This window comes from Dermacentor andersoni, chromosome 1 (assembly GCF_023375885.2).
Source record: "Dermacentor andersoni chromosome 1, qqDerAnde1_hic_scaffold, whole genome shotgun sequence".
Taxonomy (NCBI): domain Eukaryota; kingdom Metazoa; phylum Arthropoda; class Arachnida; order Ixodida; family Ixodidae; genus Dermacentor; species Dermacentor andersoni.
Genome location: NC_092814.1, coordinates 14,196,575 through 14,218,836, shown reverse-complemented (window position 1 = coordinate 14,218,836; position 22,262 = coordinate 14,196,575). Strand labels below are relative to the sequence as shown.

The 22,262-nt window shown below is 46.4% G+C and overlaps 1 protein-coding gene across 1 annotated transcript in view; it reads left to right on the top strand.

Annotated features, from left to right (window-relative positions):
- The window catches only part of LOC126544007 (uncharacterized), a 201,803-nt gene that overhangs the window by 115,477 nt on the left and 64,064 nt on the right, over nt 1-22,262 (top strand). The window contains exons 2-3 of the mRNA XM_050191187.3: nt 2,939-3,065; nt 3,139-3,251. Coding sequence (XP_050047144.1) covers nt 2,939-3,065; nt 3,139-3,251 — 240 coding nt within the window. The remainder of the gene's footprint in view (nt 1-2,938; nt 3,066-3,138; nt 3,252-22,262) is intronic.

Below are 22,262 nucleotides of genomic sequence, written 5' to 3'. Positions count from 1 at the left end.
AATTAATGTAACAATACGGAAATACTTGTTCTGTGAGTGCATTAAAAGTTGCAAAATAATTGTTGTGGTACGTTCTATCACAGTGAAGTGATGAAAGCATTGGTTTTCGGATATCATTGACGTCCCATTGATATTTTTCTCGTGTTCTGGAATATGGATGTTAGTCAAGCTACGAGTGGCAGTAAATTATTTCAGCCGTCGTCAATTATACTTTCAGTGTTCCTTGCAATGAAAGCATTCCCAGTAAATTGTCATGTGATTGTGTACCTGTTTCATGTTCCCCACATGCATGTTTGCTTGGCAGCAGAGGTTCTTGTGGACATATGGAGCAGCCAGAAACTTTGGGCTGTCTGTTGCTAGAAACTACTACTTTTATTTTTCACTTGCCACATCGATTACCTCTTTAGGTTTGCTTGGCATTCTCGTCTGGAAGTTTACCTTTGATTTTACTTTTGAGAGAGTGACTTGCTGGCCTGTTTGGAACTACAGTAATCTATGGATATGTCGCATCGTCGGTGATGGTATTTATGACATTTTAGTAGTCGTAGTGGCAATCAACTTCACATTTAAATATGAGGCAGCTCTCAGAGTAGTACATCCACTTCCTGGCGCTTTTGTCTATCCTGCTCAATTAAATAAAAGGATCAGCTGATGAGAAGTCATGTCTCTGGTCATGCCTGTATTAATGAATAATTTTCATAATCCAGCGCAACCCCTTCAGCACTGTTCACAGTGTGTTCTGCGACGTCCTAAAAACATTGCAGGTTCCCCGCAGATTATTAGACAGTTAGACAGATAGCACAGATAGATATTATAGACAGATCGATATTAGACATGTAACATCTTATTACACAGTTATACGGGCTAAGGTTAGTAGTTTTATCGGCCATACGAGCTGCTGCGAACATTCATTTACCAGCTAAATTAACAAGCACTGTGTCACGTGCTCACAGGCAAACGTGAACATATGTCACTCGATGACCGCAGACACTCGCTGTCAGACCGCTAGCATGATGAAGAGTGCCAGCCACGATGAGCTGATTCCCCTTTGTGCTGCCTTTCGCTTCAACGCGAACTAGGCGCGCGAGATCACAGTGCACACGACGCCATCAGATATCTCGGGTAGGCTAGCCTTCGAACCCACCGCTGATTGCATCCAAGAGAGGACGTGCGCGGCCGGAGTTCGAACGCGTGCTTCTCTGCAGCCCCCTGCGCGAGCGAAAGGACGACGCGCCTTCTTCCCTTGCGCGCACGACAAGACATCGTCACACCAAACCATCGTTCATCTCGGCTGACACTTGCAAGCTTTCCCTCGCACCTACAGAATATGGCGCGCGGCCGTGATCTGATCGTACCTTTATACGTGACCTCCTGGTGACGCCAACGTCGACATCGACGATGGAAATTTGTCTGGAATGTCCATATACTTTTTGTCGCAGTAAAAGAAAGTTCAAACCAAAAGCAGTGAATATGATCCATTGCATTTGCCATTGAGGTTGTTTGCGTTTTTCCTTTTGAGACCAGAAGAAGAGTTAATCATATTTGCTGGCAGGAGTTTTGCAACAAGTGACTGCCTAATGAAAATTTGGACGACGCTGCTAGGCATCTGTAAATTGACAACTGAAATAAATGCAAAAATGCAGACATATGTTTATGATTTGTGTCTTAGTTATGCTTTATGCTACTCAAGTGGGGTATCATAACATTAGTACCTATTCTATGCAGTTCTCATCTGTGAGCAAGCGGATAAGAGAACAAAGCGCAGGATTCCTTTTGAAGCTGGCTTGCGTGATCACCTATCCGTGGTGGCGACAAAAACAAGCTGTTTGCAGAACTTTCGAGAAGCCTGAACAGTCTTGTTCAAGAAAATACAACCCAGCGCAAATTCCTCGTCTAAAGCACATACACGAACCGCATTCGGCACCCACAGCTAACTGGTCCACACTCTTTAAGTGCTGCTGTCCAGGCTGGACATCTTCAAATTTTGAATGTTTTTCGGAAGACATGGGTCACATCAAACGTCTACTTCTGCAGCGACTTTAAGTACTTTAAAGTGTTAATGAGACGCCTTTAAAAGAATAAATTTTTTTTATTAAGACGATACGCCCATGTCCATTTGCAGAATGAAACCCCGACTGCCGTGTGCGCAGTGCTCAGTGCCACACCAAGAGGGCGGGAACATATCGAGTCGATATATCTGACTGCACGCCAACAATGGCCAGCCACGCGAAGAAGGAATAATGCCAATAATGACTGAACAATACTCTAGCAGCCCACGCCCGATGTTGGTAGGCCATCACCGGGCCATCCTTGGCCAGACGCTGTATCGGGATCACGGATCCGCCGTGGCAGTGCTATTGAGAATCCCATTTACGATCAGTAACCGCAGCAATTTCTGCCAATATTCGGATGAGTTCGTGCCACTGTTGGTGTGCTACCAGAGATTTTTACTGTATGTAGAATTTTTGGAGCTCAGCATCGCTTTCTTGATTGCTGGATGTATTGACTATTTGAACATTGCTATTAAAGCCAATGAATTCTAAGAGTTTCACAATCTATCAATGATGCCCTTACAGAATGCAACGTGTCATTTTGCATTGACTTTGAAGCATACAGCGGCTCTTTATTGCTTTTTAAGATGCCTACAGAGAGAACGTTCTAAACGCCAGAACATACGCGCAAGGCAGACAGCTGGCCAAAAATTGGAGTATGTCCCCCTGACGAGTCGCGTATGCCGAGGCAACAACACATCTGTCATGAAGACGCTGTTTAATTTATTATTGTGGGGGTAAAAATTGGTGCTCGCGAAGCAATGCATGTGAAAACCGTGCCGCCGCTCTCCCAACAACGTGACGAAGTACGTCACACCATGCTGCCACATTGTCATTGGCTAGAGGCACAAAGGGCCGATTTCTCTTGTTGATGAACTCTCTCGCAGGCTACCGGTTTTCCGACCTACTGCGCCGTAACGACTACGTTGCCGCACTGCTTTTGGTCTTTGCTCTCATCGGGATCATCCTCAGTGCGTTGATTGTCGCCGCTGGATTGGTAAACCTCGCCACCAGGTATGAAATATAAAGCGGCCCGCTACCTGCATCCCCGGGATTACGGACATGTGCGATATGTCTGCGCGTGCAGAGCACTCGCCAACCACGGCTGCGACGGCTCTTGCCAGCACCAGCGGCGGCAACATAACGGCAACCCCAACAACATCGACGTCGCTGTTCAACCGACAGATACAACCGTTGCCGGTAAGCAAGGCAGCGCAGCCAGGCGTACGCTTGCAATGTCACGTGCGAGCGCGAACCCAGTGAGAATAGCCGTCGTAAAGACAAGAACTGGGCATGCCCGTCCGCTTCGGCGCGCCTCGCTACACGCCATTACGTTGCCTGTGCTGCTGGCAACACCAGAAAGTAGGATTGCGGAAAGGTATCTTGAACCAAAGGGGGAACGCAGCTGGGGATGATCAGGTAACAGCAGATTTATTGAAGGACGGTGGGCAGATTGTTCTAGAAAAACTGGCCACCCTGTATACACAATGCCTCATGACCTCGAGCGTACCGGAATCTTGGAAGAACGCTAACATAATCCTAATCCATAAGAAAGGGGACGCCAAAGACTTGAAAAATTATAGACCGATCAGCTTACTGTCTGTTGCCTACAAAGTATTTACTAAGGTAATTGCAAATAGAATCAGGAACACCTTAGACTTCCGTCAACCAAAGGACCAGGCAGGATTCCGTAAAGGCTACTCAACAATAGACCATACTCACATTATCAATCAGGTGATAGAGAAATGTGCGGAATATAACCAACCATTATATATAGCTTTCATTGATTACGAGAAAGCGTTTGATTCAGTCGAAACCTCAGTAGTCATGGAGGCCTTTCGGAATCAGGGTGTAGACGAGCCCTATGTAAAAAATACTGAAAGATATCTATAGTGGCTCCACAGCTACTGTAGTCCTCCATAAAGGAAGCAACAAAATCCCAATAAAGAAAGGCGTCAGGCAGGGAGATACGATCTCTTCAACGCTATTCACAGCGTGTTTACAGGAGGTATTCAGAGACCTGGATTGGGAAGAATTGGGGATAAGAGTAAATGGAGAATACCTTAGTAACTTGCGCTTCGCTGATGGTATTGCCTTGCTTAGTAACTCCGGGGACCAACTGCAATGCATGCTCACTGACCTGGAGAGGCAGAGCAGAAGGGTGGGACTAAAAATTAATCTGCAGAAAACTAAAGTAATGTTTAACAGTCTCGGAAAGGAACAGCAGCTTGCGATAGGTAGCGAGGCGCTGGAAGTGGTAAGGGAATACACCTACTTAGGACAGGTAGTGACCGCAGATCCCGATCATGATAGTGAAATAATCAGAAGAATAAGAATGGGCTGGGGTGCGTTTGGCAGGCATTCGCAGATCATGAACAGCAGGTTGCCGTTATCCCTCAAGAGAAGAGTGTATAACAGCTGTGGCTTACCAGTACTCACGTACGGGGCAGAAACCTGGAGGCTTACGAAAACGGTTCTACTTAAATTGAGGACGACACAGCGAGCTATGGAAAGAAGAATGATAGGTGTAACGTTAAGGGATAAGAAAAGAGCAGATTGGGTGAGGGAACAAACGCGCGTTAATGACATCTTAGTTGAAATCAAGAAAAAGAAATGGGCATGGGCTGGACATGTAATGAGGAGGGAAGATAACCGATGGTCATTAAGGGTTACGGCCTGGATTCCGAGGGAAGGGAAGCGTAGCAGGGGGCGACAGAAAGTTAGGTGGGCAGATGAGATTAGGAAATTTGGAGGGTCAACATGTCCACAATTAGTACATGACCGGGGTAGTTGGAGAAGTATGGGAGAGGCCTTTGCCCTGCAGTGGGCGTAACCAGGCTGATGATGATGATGATGATGATGATGATGATCTTGAACCACACCAGCGAGCGCATGCCGGTTCTGTGTAGTGCATACTGCGATTCAATGCGCAGCCAACACTCTTAAAACAATGTGTAATGTATGTATGTATGTATGTATGTATGTATGTATGTATGTGTGTGTGTATGTATGTATGTATGTATGTATGTATGTAGTGAACGTCTTCCCGGATGCGGCGATTGACAAGCACCAAATGTGATGACAAGCATTGACAAATGTGCATGAGGAGGCGTACGCACAAAAACAGCGCCTCATTCCTACGTTTCGGCCACCCTTCATCAGGGGAATACCGGGTGTTACCGAGACCGAACACAATTTTTTTTTGCGATAGAAATTAAATGGACACTCCAGGCGCATTTCTGCTGTCGCCGTCACCGTTAGATTCTGTATAAAGTCTAAGGGCAACAAAATCGTCGCCGCGCGCCATATGCTGTATGTGCGACCATAGGCGCCGACCACGGGGTGGCTCCGGGGCCGGAGCCCCCTCCGGAGTTTTCCGGGAGAGGGCTGCCCCCCCGGGCGATGCCGAAGCAGCCCCCCCCCCCCCCCAAACGCACACACCTAAAGTGCCGTTACCAGAGCATTGTCACCCGCATCATTTGAGGTTACTTTTGACTTACCTCGACCTTTTTACTTGAAATTTTACTGGGGAAGTATGGGAGAAAATAGCTTACTGCATTATTGTTGCCGCGGACTTGCACGACTTTTCATTCATATTGTTACGTGTAGCTGAAGCCCAATGCTATATACAATTTATTTACAGGGACGTTAACGGAAGGCTAAAATGGCGATGCTATATCAAGCGGGCCCGCGTCCTCTTCTTCTTCCTCAGTGCAGCCACCCTGTGGCGGCTGTTCCGTAGCATCACCCCCGGCAGTAGAAGCACCATCCCGGTGCTTAATCTACACATCCGCGGTTAAAAGTGTGTGGTATGGCTTTAGTCTCGCCACGTGAACGATGTCACTTGCAGCCGACGATGACGCTGAGAGGTCGGCGAGGATGACTTCGTACGTGACATCGGTCACTTGTCGCACCACACGGCATGGGCCAGTGTAGCGCGACAGCAGCTTTTCAGAAAGGCCCACACGTCGAATGGGTGACCAGAGAAGCACTAGAGAAACCGGAGTAAAGTGCACGTCGCGATGGTGGCAATCATAGAGGCGTCTCTGATGGTCGGCGTGTGCGATCGCGTCGCGGGCGTATTCAGTGGCGGAACGTTTGGCCGAGGGCAACAAAGTGTCTAAGGGCAACGCGGGTTCTCGGCCATATAGGAGATAGAATGGTAAATAGCCGGCGGTGTCGTGACGCGATGAATTATACGCGAACGTCACATATGGTAAGTGAAGATCCCAGTCGTGGTGGTCGGTCGCGACGTACTTCGAAAGCATGTCAGTGATGGTCTGGTTGAGGCGTTCCGTGAGGCCGTTGGTCTGTGGGTGGTAGAACGTGCTGAACTTGTGCTTCGTCGAGCAGGAGCGGAGGATGTCCTCGACGACTGCCGACAGAAAGCTGCGGCCACGGTCAGTGAGTAATTGGCGCGGAGCACCTTGCACTAAAATTATGTCATAGAGCAGAAAGTCAGCAACGTCAGTAGCACAACTTGTCGGGAGGGCTCTGGTAATTGCGTACCGCGTAGCATAATCAGTAGCGATGGCGACCCATTTATTTCCGCAGCCCGAGAGAGGAAACGGTTCAAGCAGGTCTAGGCCAACACGGAAAAAGGGTTCCGGTGGGATGTCGATCGGCTGGAGACATCCAGCTGGAGGTGTGGAGGGCTTCTTCCGGCGCTGATAGGGCTCACAAGCTGCAACGTAGCGCCGCACGGAGCGGGCAAAACCCGGTCAAAAGAATCGACGTCGTACACGGTCGTATGTGCGCGAGACGCCCAAAACGCAGGTGCGATGGAATTACGAGCAGAAGGTCAAGGCCGTGTGGATCGAGATTGCGGCGGTATAATTTACCTTAAGGAGAAACATCCTGAGAGAGGTGTCGCCAGGCGTTGACTCCAGATGGTCGATGAGGGCTCGTAATGAAGGATCGCGGCGTTGCTTGTTGCCAGGTTCAAGCAACTGGGACACAGATAAAACGCAAGCGATGACGTCCGCATCATTTGGTTCCTCGACGGGGTAGCGGGACAAACAATCGGCATCCTGGTGCAAGCGTCCCGTCTTATATACCACGGAGAAGGTATGTTCTTGCAGGCGTAACGCCCAGCGAGCGAGTGGTCCCGTGGGGTCGTAAAGCGAGGATAGCTAGCAGAGCGCGTGGTGATCAGTGATGACACAGAAGGGGCGTCCGTACAAGTATGGACGAAACTTCGCAACAGCCCACACAAGAGCGAGGCATTCGCGCTCTGTGATTGAATAATTGCGCTCGGCGGGTGATAGAAGTCGGCTGGCATATGCTATAACGCGATCATGTCCACGCTGGCGTTGTGCTAACAATGCTCCTATGCCATGACCACTGGCATCAGTTCGAACTTCCGCTGAGGCAGACGGGTGAAAGTGGGCCAGAATTGGAGGTGTGGTAAGGAGAGTAGTGAGCTGCGAAAAAGATGCGGCATGGTGAGATCCCCCAGAAAATGGGGCGTCTTTCCTCAAGAGGTCGGTAAGGGGACGTGCGATGGTCGCAAAATCCTTCACAAAGCGTCGGAAATAAGAGCATAGCCCTACGAAACTACGAACGTCCTTGGTAGACTTCGGAACAGCAAAGTTCGTAACGGCACGAATATTGCCCGAATCAGGTCTCACGCCTCTGGCGTCCACGAGGTGTCCAAGGACGGTGATTTGGCGGCGAGCGAAGTGACATTTTGACGAGTTCAGCTGGAGACCAGCGCGGCGGAACAGGTCAAGAATCGCTGAAAGACGGTCTAGATGCGTGCCAAATGTGCGCGAATAAACGATGACGTCGTCCAGATAGCACAAACAGGTGGACCACTTGAACCCCTGAAGCAGAGTCCATCATTCGTTCGAAGGTGGCGGGCGCGTTACAGAGACCGAAAGGCATCACCTTGAACTGATAAAGGCCGTCAGGGGGAACAAATGCAGTCTTCTCTCTGTCCATGTCGTCGACGGATATCTGCCAGTAGCCGGGCCATAAGTCGATAGAAGAAAAATAGATGGCACCGTGCAGACAGTCTAGAGCGTCATCAATATGTGGCAAAGGGTACACGTCCTTTTTTGTGATTTTGTTCAGGTGGCGATAATCTACACAAAAACGCCACGTGCCATCCTTCTTTTTGACAAGTACGACGGGAGAAGCCCAGGGACTACAAGAAGGCTCGATAATGTCCTTTGCAAGCATCTTTTTGACTTCCTGTTGGATGACAGCTCGTTCTGACGCAGAAACACGATATGGACGTCGGTGAATAGGGTTCGCATCGCCAGTGTTTATGCGATGGGTCACGAAGGACGTTGGACCTAAGGGTCGATTGTAAAAGTCAAAAATGTCGCGATAGCCTTCAAGAACGCGACAAAGAGCTTCAGCTTGAGCAGGTGTAAGGTCAGAGGAAACCATTTTCTCAATGTCGACGTCAGTGCCGTGCGATGACTTCACGGTATGGGCTGAGCTGTGACGATCTTCCACTGTGAATGGCTCGATCTCATCGTCCTGTAAAGCGCAAATTATAGCCAATGAAATCCCCTGAGGCAGAATTTGCGGGGTTAGCGCGAAATTGACAACGGGAAGGCAAGTGCGGTTGCCAGTAATTGTCAGCACAGCGTGCGGCACGGTAACACCATGTGTAAGTATAACTGCCGGAATTGGTGCGACCACGTAATTACCGTCAGGTACAGCTGGTGAGGACAACAAGTTGACGTCTGTCACAGAGTGAGGCGGTAGGCTTATAAAATCCATGCAGATCAAACGGCTTGGAGGCGGGTCCACAGGGCCGGCAAGAAGAGGCAAGTCAAGGCGAAGTGAGCCGGCCGAACAGTCAATGAGGGCAGAATGATTGGCAAGAAAATCCAGACCGAGAAGAGTTCGTGAGGGCAATGTTCGATGACGGTGAAGAGAACGACGGTGTGTTTCTCAGCAATGTTGAGTCGGGCCGAGCACATGCCAACAATAGCGACAGTCCCTCCGTCGGCGACTTGTACAACTCGGTTCGGAGCGGGCGTCAGAACTTTTTTGAGCCGACGGCGAAGAGCAGCACTCATAATGGACACATGCGCCCGGGTGTCAATCAACGCGCACACAGGAGCATTGTCGACAAGAACGTCCAAAATATTCTTGTTCGTGGGTAATGTGAAGCGAGGATTTTGTGCTATTGTCGTCATTGCAGCTTCACCTCCAGAAGCTGCACTGTCTAGTTTTCCGGTCGGGGGTGCGGCGAGTAGGTCGGAGAAGGAGCACGGCGTGACGGGGGCGAGCGAGATTGACGACGTGAGGGAGAAGGCGAGCGGGAGTAGCGGGGTCTTGTCAAAGGTGTCGCAGGGTCAGATGATGGAGCGGGCATAGAAGGGGCGAAGGAAAAGGATGCGCTAGAGGGGCGAGGGTGGTAATTAGGAGAATAGCGTGTCGGAGAAGTCCAGCGGCTGCGGCAGTGTCGAGCGACATGTCCAATGCGTCGGCAGTTAAAACAGATCGGCTTGTCGTCCACGGTTCGCCATTCGGAGGGGTTGCGCTGTCCATAAGAGGAGTACGAAGAGCGCGGTGGGGACGTGCGTGGAGACAAAGGTTCCGAGCGTACGGAACGTATGGAGTGCAGGCCGACGTTGGAGAACTCTTGAATGACGACGGCCTGGGTGAAGGAGATTGTCACCGGAGAATGATCAGGTAACGGGAATGAGGGGGCCGCCGGTTGTGCCGCTTCAACCTCACGGCGAATCATGCGGGTCAAGTCACATCGCGACGGCTGGTGGAAGAGGTTCTCACAGGATGACGTAGCAGCTGTGTTGGGAAGTCGCGTGATGTGCTGGGATACCCGGCGGCTTTTAGCATGCTCGAGACGGCGGCACTCCTTGAGAATCGTATCGATGCTGGCGACGTTCGTAAACACCAGTAAGTTGAAGGCGTCGTCAGCAATGCCTTTGAGGACGTGATTAACCTTATCGTCCTCAGACATGGTCGGGTCAGCCTCGGCACAAAGGGCCAAGACTTCGAGAATGTACGACACGTAGGATTCGGTCGACGTCTGTACACGTGTGGAAAGGGCTTTCTTGGCATTGACTTGGCGACCTAACTGATTGCCAAAAAGGTCGCGGAGCTCCTCTTTGAAGAGATCCCAGCTCGAGATCTCCTCTTCGTGAGTCTGGAACCATGCAAGTGGAGCTCCGTTGAGGTAAAAAAGAACGTTCGCAAGCATAATAGTCGGATCCCACCTGTGACTGGTGCTGAGACGTTCGTATAAGCGGAGCCAGTCGTCAACATCAGGACTGCCGACTCCGTTGAAAACACCAGGATCCCGAGGGGGGGAAACGGCGACGTAGGTCGGGGCTGCAGGCGGAGACGGTTGTGTAGATGAAGTGCCGCCAGCAGGAGCCGAAGTTGCACTGTCGCCATTGCGACCGCTGCGAAGCGCCATGACGGGTACGGGGAACGTCCACCTCCACCAAATTAATGTTACGTGTAGCTGAAGCCCAATGCTACATACAATTTATTTACAGGGACGCTAACGGAAGGCTAAAATGGCGACGCTATATCAACCGGGCCCACGTCATCGTCTTCCTCCTCAGTGCAGCCACACTGTGGCGGCTGTTCTGTAGCAATATTTTCGCTTTATTTCTGCAAATCCTGACAATAGAAGGATAAGCGCATTAGAAGCACTAGCGGCGGCAGCCTCATCCCTATTTTCTCACTTCAACATTGTTTTAAATTTTCACTGTAAATAGCATGCGCATGTACAATATATCTAAATATACACACAGGACAAAGCTTACTATATTTTTAAAATAGATGGAGGTAGCCGATTAAAATGATTTCTCAAGCTATGGGTAGCCTATGCCTAGAGAATGAATTTATTGCTTTATGTTCACCATGCTTCAAATTGCCTTGCGTGATTTTTGGACCATGAAAATACCTATAGACTTCAGTGACCCCTTCGGCAGAGTCTTTTATCAATGGCATGTGAAATGCACGTGAATGTTCTGTATCTCAGTATTACTTCTTTTTCAGTAAGCAATGCTAATGACTTATGAATAAAAGATTTCAACATTTATTAGAGATGCAAACATCGTCAGTTCCATGCTAAAGTCATAAATATATACAGGGTGTCCTAATTACCTATCATACACAAAGATTAAAGAAAGAAAGAACAATGTGTCACTCGAAGTACAGTGGAGAACTGCAAGTAATTTTCTTGTTACTGAGATTTAATTAGGTTGTAATTATTTATCTAACTCGAGACGTACTATCCTTTTTCATCAAAGTGTCAATGAGGTATTTGAAGGCACAGCCAAGGAGCACCTAACTGCAATGTTCTCAGCGACGTACTAATTGCGCACTAATTTATTTCCGACTGACAAAGAAATGCTGCGAAATATGGGGAATGTCACGTGACTGCGCTCCCACCCGCATTATAAACGAGCACCCTCGAACAGACTCTCTCTCTGAGTTAGCCAGAAGCAAATAAAGGGGAAAAAAACACGTAGTGATCGAGCCTTAACTGCCGCACCGCGGCCGAAGCAACACGTCGCCTTTGGTGAAAGTTGGAAACAAGCTGCGACAGCTGTTCGTTGTCCTACCGTAGATAAAGGGCATGGATGTTTTTTTTTTTTGTTGTTGCCACAAAACCTATCACCACAAAAGCGAATTGACATCAGTGCAAAGCTTTAAAGGTGCGTTTTGTATCGTCCCAGTCCCCATGTCTTTCTCTAATGAGCAGAAGGCAAACATGATCCTTGCCCTGGGATCTGCGAATGGCAAGAGGAAGGCCGCAAATATATGCAAAGTGTTCTTTTATCTGCGCCAAATTTTTAAGAAAAATACAAATCACGGTAACGTTATGTTTACCATTCGAGTGTACGGATTGGCAGCCTCTAGATACAGAGCAATTTTTCCAATTATGTGTGTAATTAGCGAATTTACGGTAATTAACTTTCTAATTAACCATAGGTGGCTACAGCAAATGAGTACTCGACGACACAGGTGCTCTTTTTGCAGCCAGTTTCGGTTTCAAGAAGCCTGCCAAGGGGAACTAATTGTTCGGGTAGCTCCCACATGAAATCCACTATTAAAATTTAATCGTTGGGATAGGTAGTGTCGACGATGAGCCCCAAAGTACTCATTTCCTGTAGCCATCTATTGTTGATAATTATAAAGCTAATTACCGTAACTTCGCCAATTACGCACGTAATTACGGAGATTTCTCGGTATATAGAGGGTGCCTATCCGTACACTCGAATGGTAAACATAACGTCACCGTGGTTTATGCTTTCCTAATTTTAAGAATTTGGTGCAGCCCAAAAGAAGCCCCCTGTATATCAGTGATGGAAGTGTGGCGGTAGACCAAACGCATCGACTATCACCCAAAATTAGGAAAACCTGAGACAAATTGGCAGCTTCCAGAAACAGCGGCGGAGGACTCCATCTTCGAGCCTACATACGAATGTTCTAGCATTTATGGCCTCAAACTCTCAAGCTAGCGTGCGGGGCGTAGCCGCCCAGGTACCAATTTCCGTCATCAGTTTGGAGGATTCTAAATGACGGTCATTCACCCGTACCACCTTAACCAGCACCAATGCTCAGAAGATATGGACCAGTAGAATCGTCTCGATTTCTTGAATTGGGTCCTCACAAAAGCCGATGTGTGACCGGACTTTTTTGAGCAACACCAAGTGCGCAGATGAAGCCAATTTTCGGAGAAACGCCTAGGCAAATTCGCATAATGCACGCTATTGGAGTGGCTCCAATCCACACTGGGTTAAGCGCTCTCGGCACCAGTACCAGTGGTCGTTCAATGTCTGGAGCGGAATGGAGCGCCGGTGCTCTAAACGGTCCCATATTCGATCACACACTGATTGGACAGCGTTACGTGAACGAAATACTTGAAGGAGTGGTGGATGAGTTTCTCAGCGAAGTCCCGCTGTCATGTGTTCCACTTCTGTGGTATTAGCAAGATTGGGCACCCGCAAACAGCAGCAGTCGAGGTCGAAGCTGGCTGGATGCGACTTTTCATGCGCAATTGATTGGAAGGCACGGGCCTGTAAATTGGCCAGGTAGGTCACCTGATCTCTCTGCTCGATTTCTTTCCTTGGGGTTATGTGAAAGATCGTGCTGACATGATCAAGACGGGCGTCAGATTAGTTCAAGGCAAGGATAAAGTAAGTCTACCGTTTAATTCCGGTGTCGGTCATCAAGAAAACCTGTGAAGATGTGATAAAGCGGACACAGTACTGCGTAGCTGCAAAAGGAGAAATAGTCGAACATGTCCTTTAGGCTGGTGTTCGACGGAGCTAACGAATTCATAGATAATAAGGGCACACTGAAATGTGATGTTTTCTTTCTTTCCTTTTTTTCCTTTCTTTCTTTTACTTCTTTTGCGTAGCCATCCTGATTGCCAATTCGGCTCATTTATAGCAGTGGTATTTGTTTCGTGAACGCATCGGTTTTGCGTTTTCTCTACACGTTGGTGGCTTCGCGGCCTGTTTATTTCGCTTTTATTTTTTTACATGAACTTGTTTTTGCAGAACGTATACACATTCATAAAAAATAAAATGGGCACTTTAATTTGGCTTTGGTCGCGAAGCAAGTTTCTCGCGCGACATATAGCTTCGCGCGCACTCTTTCGATGTGATGTGAGCAAAGCCGGGATTTTGAAACACTGCATGCCTATTACATAGTTTTCGCATTTCGTTCGTGGTCAGAGCAGCGCTTGGGTCGCGTTATCAAGGGGCGTTTATTATCAGTGTGATCAGCGGGCCTTGAGAGATGGATAATAAGTGTGGCGTAGAGATGAGAGGAAGGATCAGCTGCGAGGCCGTGAAATCTGCTGTTGCTGCTCCTTCCGTACAATAATCAAGATTATGCGCTGTCTCTTGGGGTTTGCGACAGGCAATGCATTTGCTTTCAATGAGCTTATTTGAGGGCACTGCTTTATGATACGGGTGGGAGGGCACCCAAGTGGTATTTTTCGTACTTGTTAATATTTCTTTGCCAGTCGGAAAAAATTGTAAAGAATTAGTACGTCGCTTAAACAACGCAGTTAGTTGTCATTTTGGGGTGCCTACAAATTCCCCATTGACACTTTGAAAATTATGACAGTACTTCTCGAGTTAGATAATTAATTGCAATTATCGAATTGAATCTCAGTCACGAAAGAATTACTGGCGGCTACTACACTGTACTGGAAACAGCATGCACTAGGTTTGGTTCGAGTAACACAACTGCTCTTATTTAAAGTATTCGTGCATGATAGTTGGGGAACACTGTATAATTCACTCAGTAACCGAAATGAGGTGAAGCTGGATTCCCTCGGAATCAGAATCAAGAGCAGTAAGAAGCAGCAAGCAGCGAGACTCACAGAAAAAAGAGGGAGAGAGAGGCTGCAGTTTTGCCGGAGAGGCGAATCAGTATTGGTGGTAGCCAAGTATATGCGAATATTACACAAAGGAAGATTACAGCACCGAAAGGACTCCGGCTGTGAAATTTAACTGACTCCTACCATGTTGCCTTGTGTATACTCATATAACGCCATCACTTGACAGCTCAATTCTTCGAGGTCACATAAAGTTTCTTCAAGAGGAAGAAATATATACATATGATATAGGGTTCGGAAAGCTGGTCGGCGCTGCCCCGAATGTACTGCGCTGCCCCGACACGTGGCGCGCCACTCGCCCCATTACCGCGTCCGCCTTCATGGCGCGTCGGGGCCCGGCTATCTCTGCCGATCGCGCCGTTTGGCTGGCGTAGCGCGTTTGAGTAGGCGGTGCGAACGGTGTGCGATGACGCTATCGCGTTCCACTCTTGAAGGCGAAGCTTAAGCGTCCTCCAATTTTTTACTCTGGCCGGCCCGGGTGGCTGCGCGCGCCCGCCCGGGCTGCCCTATGTGGAAAGCCATCTGCGACGGGGAGAGAGTCCGCCGTGCGCTGTGTTTTCGCTGCTTAGTTCGCGTGGATGCGAGAGGCCGCGGCCAATTCGCTCGCTGTCGCGCTGCCTCACTCCGGCGTTTTGACAGCGACTTTCTGCGGTCATCGAGTGAAATGTCTTCAAGTTTGCTGGTGCGCGCGTGACACCAGGCTTGTTAATTTACATACGTATGCCTATGTTGAAAGCTTTGCACCGCCGTGAAAACTACTATCCTTACTTCGTATACCACTAATTTGCTATCGCGATCGATGCTTCGCCTTTCGGGCGAAACTGTCATTTTTTAAAAATCACTTAGCTGTTACGATAGCACGATGATAGACCTTCAGGTGGATTGCTCGAAGAGGCGGACATTATTTTCACGAGAAATCTGCATTCATAATCGACTAATTAACAAACTTTCACTAAATGTCTTTCACCTATTAACTTCAAAAACTAAATTACTTAGTCGAATATGCATTTTGGTTTCTTGTGCAGGTAATGTCCGCCTCTTTGAGTATTCCAGTGACTAGAATTACCTATCTGACACGGCGAGCAAAACGTGAACAAGGTGAATGCAGGAGCCAACGTTTCGACAAGTGGACTTGTCTTCTTCAAGGCGACGTACGCTTTCCTCGCCATAGGTGGGGTTCTTCTAAAGGGGAGAGGGTTTGAGGCGGGAGGATGCGGAAACGAGGGAAAATGTGCTAGCGTGTCGAATTGAGGTGCACCAGGTCAAAGCCAGGGCACCTCCCCCCCCCCCCCCCTCCGGTCTGTCAACGCACGCGCGTTAGCCGGCGTGTCAAGGGCGTCTGACACACCGGCTGAAAAACAAAGGAAAGGAAAGGGGAGAAAAAAAAGGAAGGGTGGGGATACGCCAAGAAATCAAACTAAGTGTTGTTGCCTATAGCTTGAAGTTTACCATAGCGAATAGATTCTAAAGCTCCCTTTGAAACGTTTATGCCTATTGGTTGCAATGTCTTGAACTTATGGATAAGGTATGATTCTTTGTATTTTCTCTCTCGTTCAGAACGGAAATTTGACTCTAGGATGTAGAGTTTAAGTTCATCAAAGTTATGACCTGGTTGGTTGAAGTGCTCGGCGACGGCTTTGGGAGGCTCTTTAGCTGTGTCCGCGCGATGTCCGTTTAATCTGACGTTCATTGATTGTCCTGTTTCTCCGATGTATTGTTTCTTACAGAAGGAACATTCAAGCATATAAATCACATCCGAACTTGTGCAAGTAAAGCTAGATTTGACTTCATGTTTATAACTATTTGCGGTGCTTTTAATTTTAATGTCACTTTGAAGGTGCCTGCAGGTTTTGCACCTAGGGCGACAACATGCTTTTTTTACGGGGGAATGCTGTTGGCTGACTTTTGCGTGCACTAACATGTCTTTAAAGTTCCTGTTTCGGCGATAGGTAACCCTAGGTACATCCGGGAACGCTTTTCGCAGACGCTCGTTACTTGATAATATTGGCTGGTATTTTCTTTGGATGTTGTTTATGTTTGGGAGTGCATTAGAATATTTTGTTATAAAGGCCGGCGGTCGGTCAGATTTTAATGCGCGCGGTCTCTTCGCCAATTCCGACTGTCTCTCCAATCTTGACGCGGCATCATAAGCACTATCGAGAGCAACTTGGGGATAGTTCCTTTCTGCTAGCGTTGATTTAAGGTCATTTAGGTGGTGGATATAATCGTGGTCTTCGCTGCAGATTCTTCTTATACGTTTCGCTTGTCCGACAAAAATTCCTTGCTTGCAATGTCGCGGGTGATGACTGTTGTAGTCTAAATATTGCTGGCTATCTGTAGGCTTCCGGTAAAGTGTCGTTCTCAGTTTTCCGTTTTCTATGTAGACCGTCGTGGCCAGGAAGTTGATCTGACTAGGATAGTGGTGAGCAGTAAATTTAATAATGGGGTGAAAGCGATTGAAATGGCTAATTAAGTCGGCTAAGGCGCTTGTGCCGTGTTCCCATATTGTAAATATGTCGTCAATGTAACGAAGATAAGTGTGGGGTTTTAAAACCCCACACCTATCTTCCACACCCATGTTTTTTGTGGTTGTCAGTTGAGGGAGACCAATCAAAATGCTTGACAAGCCAAGCTTAGAAAATATGAAATTAGACAACAAATTATATTCATATATGCTGTCAATGCGATTGTTTCGGAATTGAGTAAAAATACATAGTGTGGACCCTGTAACCAATGCCTGCAGTATGCCTAACTGCGTTCTTCTGTACGAGTACCAATTTAGGTATGTTACTTTTTCAAGTTGTGCCGATAAGTGGTCAGTGTGAGGTTGGAAAACCCTGCGGTCAAACTTATTTCATTTATGATGGAAAATCAAACCGATACTTACGATGGAAGCCCACTGATTGTCACAAATATTTTTGCAATATGTGAAACGTGTTCTGCCGCTCTATAGAGGAGTGACAACTTAAGACAAGCGATATAAAACTCTATGCAAAAAAGAAACTTGTTTCTCAGAACAAGGTTATTACTTGGGTTAGCATTACCGTTTACTGGGCTAATAAACTCGACTTTCGATATGGTTGTTACATAATATAGTCCCTTTTCTATTACCCATTTATTCAGCAAACTATACTTAAGATTCTTCTTGCGTTTCATTTCGTCAAGAGCAGATCGACCTACTCAAAAATAGGTTGGTATAGCTAGCGTAAAGGGTTGATTCACTGTAAATATTAACTAGGTCCTTGAGATAAATAATAAATAAAAGTTGCCCAAGTAGACTGCCTAGGCAAACGCCACATTGAATGTGCTACAGAGATGATCTTCCATACCTTTTGCTTCACGTCACTCATAACATGCTCCCTCTTCTTTCCAAATATTTTTTTTTTCATTTTCATTTTATTGCTACTCTTGCCATACAAATTATCAAAACACTGACTGAACCCATAGCCAGAGGCTAGTGTGGGGTTCAGAAACAAAAATACACGATGGCAATGACAGAGCACTTGTGCAAAATGGAAAGCCCAAAATCACGGCGAAAGACCAAAGTACAGCATACAATGAGGAGAAAGTAAATTAATATGCATTTTACAGCAGAATGAATAAAGATCTGCAATGAACAACACGGTACAACAAACACAAACCGCGAACGACTGTCACATAGATCAAATAAGGCTCAAAAAGTATGTTCTTAATGCTTTATTTGTTTCGTGGGATTGTTTTATTTCTGGGGGTAAAGCATTCCAAACCTTGGCTCCTGAAAACTGCACCAATCTTTCTCTGTAGATTTTACTATTCGGTGGCAAATTAAAGTTACTATGTGTGAGGCTACTCGTGAGTCGAGAAGGACAGCGAAACAGGGAGGCGTTGAAAGGTTGGTTATGTTTTACTGTGTTGTTTGCACACATAGCTATCTTTAAAGACCGCAAAAGGTCAAAAGGAAGGATATTTAATAACTGGAAAATTGGTTTACTTGGTTCAGTATACTTGCTTTGTGTTATAATTCGGATAGCCCGTTTTTGCAATCGCCTCGCCGGATAGTATCAAGGTAAGTGTTGTATGTCATACCCCATGATTCTACACAGTATGTTAAATGACTGTTAATAAGGGAAAAATAAGGGTACGTAGTGTATGTGTGTTAAAACAATCACAGGCCTCTAATAAGGCACAACAGCCAGAAGCCAACTTCGAACAGACAGCGCTAATCTGATTTTTCCTGTGAAGATGTTCATCTAGAATGACACCAAGATACTTAAATGAGTGTGTTCGTTCGAGTGAGTGGTCGTTAATGGAAATGTTAATTTGGAAGCTGTCAATGACTTTTGCTCGTGAGCTAAATACCATATATTTGGTTTCGCTTGAATTAATTGTTAGCTTGTTGGTGAAAAACCAGCTTGTAATTTTTTTCAGTTCAGCGTTTGTCTTTGCTTTTAGATCCTCATGGTTGTCAGCTGTTACTATGATCGCAGTGTCATCAGCATACATTAAAATATCAGAGCAACTTAGGACCTTCGGCAAATCATTCAAGTATAACGAAAATAACAAGGGCCCTAAAACAGATCCTCGAGGAACCTCGGTCTGTACATATTGAAGTAATGATGTGATGTTATCGATAACTACAGCTTGCTGATGGTTTTCGATGTAACTGGAAAGTAAGCTTTCCAATATTAAATTGCTGCCACATTTGGTTTTCCCATGGAAAAACTGGTGAATATTTCTATGTGTTTCAACTGCTATAAACAGGTAGAAAACGACTGTTTAGTAACTTTCAATATGCCAATTACTTAGCCCACACACTTGAATGTTTTCTCACACATCACCCCTAACATTGCTCATTCCCTGCAAATATAAAGTCGATGCGTGATTTAGTTCTCTCTAGACAACGAAAAACCCACCATGGTTGCTCAGTGGCTATAGCGTTGGGCGGCTGAGCACGAGGTCACGGGATCGAATCCCGGCCACGGCGGCCGCATTTCGATGGAGGCGAAATGTGAAAACACACGTCTACGTAGATTTAGGTGCAGGTTAAAGAACCCCAGGTAGTCGAAATTTCCGGAGGCCTCCACTACGGCGTGCCTCATAATCAGAAAGTGGTTTTGGCACGTAAAACCACATAATTTTTTTAGGCATTGAAAAACACACATGTGACGTTTTCAAACGCTTGGTGTCGCACTCACGTCAGCTTCGCTGCAAAATGGACCCAGTTTGACCACACCAAGCACTGGCAGCGCAAAGACGCCGACTTTCTCAGAGCTGCGCATCGAATCAACTTCGTGACGTTTTTCACTAAGGGTCGTTTGATCCTTTCATCATGACAGAAAATCAATGCATATCGCCGGTAAAGAATTATAAGCACAACCGAGTCCTTCCTTTACAACAGGTCTTTGCAGCCTCTACCAAATTTTCATACTGGTTGAGTGCATCCTGATAGCTTGACGCCTCCTTGACGCCTCCTGATTGTTGTGTACCACATACTTGGAGAGATCCAGAGAAAACACGGGGAAGGCGGGAGATGAAAATTAAAGAGCAAAGCGAGAACAAGCGGGAGCCAAGTGGACTTCTTCAAGGCGACAAATGCTTTCCTCGGCACAGTATATATAGGCAGGGTTCTTCTAGAAGGCTGAAGGGGTAGGTGGGTGGGCGAGGCAACGACCGAGGCTGTGTGAGCGGCGAGGGTGTAGAATTGAAAGGATAGGTGGGCTATTCACCGTCGGTGGAGGAATGTGAGGTAGCGCCATGGTGTCAGCCGGCGATGTGCTTTTTCGTGGAAGAGGCCTGGACGACGGGGGGGGGGGGGGTTATCTGCTTCTTTGGAGGTCATTGAGCTATCGTCTCTGAGAGGATAAAAGAAGCGGCAGAAAATGGTGCTTGTGGAAAAAATGCTAAAATGGAATAAATATATAAAAGAACAAAGGCAGGAAAAAAAAAGAAAAAAAAAAACACTAAGCAGCCCAGTGAAAAATTACTAGTGCTGTTGCATGCAGTTTGAAATTTAGCATAGTGAATAGATTCTAAAGCTCTATTTGAAACATTTATTGCTATTGGTTGCAATGGCTTTAACTTATGGATGATGTATGATTCTCTGTATAATGATGATCATGTATGAGTGTCACCCAGAACGCAAATTTGACTGTAGGATGTAGAGTTTAAGTTCATCAAAGTTATGACCTGGTTGGTTGAAATTTTCGGCGACTGCTTTGGGAAGATTTTTAGCTGTTCGCGCGATGTCCGTTTAACCTGACGTTCACTGATTGTTTCGTTTCACCGATATATTGTTACTTACAGAAGGAACTTCAAGCATATAAATCGTATCAGAACTAGTGCAAGTAAAGTTAGTTTTCACTTCGTGTGTATAACTATTTGCGGTGCTTTTAACTGTAATATGACTCTGAAGGTGCCTGCAGAATTTGCACCTGAGGCGACAACGTCTCTTTCTTACGGGGAATGGTGTTCGCTGACTTTTGCGGGCACTAACATGTCTTTAATGTTTCTGTTGCGGTGACAGGTCACCCTTGGTACCATCGGGAACACTTTTCTCGGACACTCGTTACTTGATAATATTGGGTAGTATTTGCGTAGAATGTTTATATTTGGGAGCGTATGAAAAACCGGCAGGCACCTTCAAGGTGACATTAGAATTAAAAGCACCGCAAATAGTTATGCACAGGAAGTGAGAACTACACTCTAAACTGAACTCCCTTTAAAAGAGTATCTGCTTGTCTCATATTTCACTCCCTTTGCCAGAATCAATCGACCCTCTTTGAGAGAGAGCAGAATAACGCCCATCGACAGTTTTATTACTCCCCCGCAAGGGAGTGCTAGTACTCTTCCGCAGAGTGCTAATACTCTCTCCTCACAAGGGTAACAGTACTCACCCAAATGCTTTGTACTGCCACAGACAGAGTGCTTCTACTCCTCCAAACCGAGTTTTTCTACTCACTCAGAGTGATTCTACTCCTCCTAATAGAGAGATTATACTCCTTCAGAACAAAGTGCTACTACTTTTTCCAATAGCGTGAAAGCACTCGCGATGTAGAGCCATGGTCACGTTAGAAGGGATTTGCAATAGTTACATGTGGGGAATATTTGATACGTTCATAAGTAGCTCCTGCACTTATGCTTGGTTAGTTGGATGTAATTTTTAGTCGCCGAGTTACTCAAATGAAACACTTTTTTCTCTTAGAAGGTCATCTTTATTGATCAGTCACAAGACAAACTGAATAATAATTCGAGAAACATACTGACACACACATAAAATCAGATTAAAATGATGTCCAGGAACTCTACAACACATCTTGTAATAAAGCGTAAGTACATTCTCTAAAGTTTCATCAGTATTGCAGTGTAGAAATATCTTTTATTTTCAGTTGGCTCTATCTTTTCAGAAATAAAGTATACAATGGAAAGTTAAACAAAGAACAAACGTGCGTAAACTCGCAAAATATTGAAACCAAAATCGAAGAGAAATATGTGCCACATTACTGGCCAGCAAACTCATTTCTAGCATAAAGTGCATGTACTTATATGGCTGAAGTTGCCACATGGAGCTGCTAAACAAGGGGCTGGTAACGTAGATAAATTCTGCAAGAAACTTTTTTGTTCCATATTCTAACACAGCAGCTCATTTGATAACGTCCTGTACAACGTATGGATGTTACTGTCTAGAGAGTACAGTACATTTAAAAATGTGTCGCATATTCTCATGTGAGGCCGCAGGTTTAGCTTTGGTTAAAAATATTCAACATAAAGTTATTCATGTATGGGCTGCACCCCATTGTTTCTGAGCGTGGGTCTTGTCGCGGTTCCGCAGCGATATCCCGCGCGGTCTCAAAGCGGTACAGAGGCGTATCATATATACT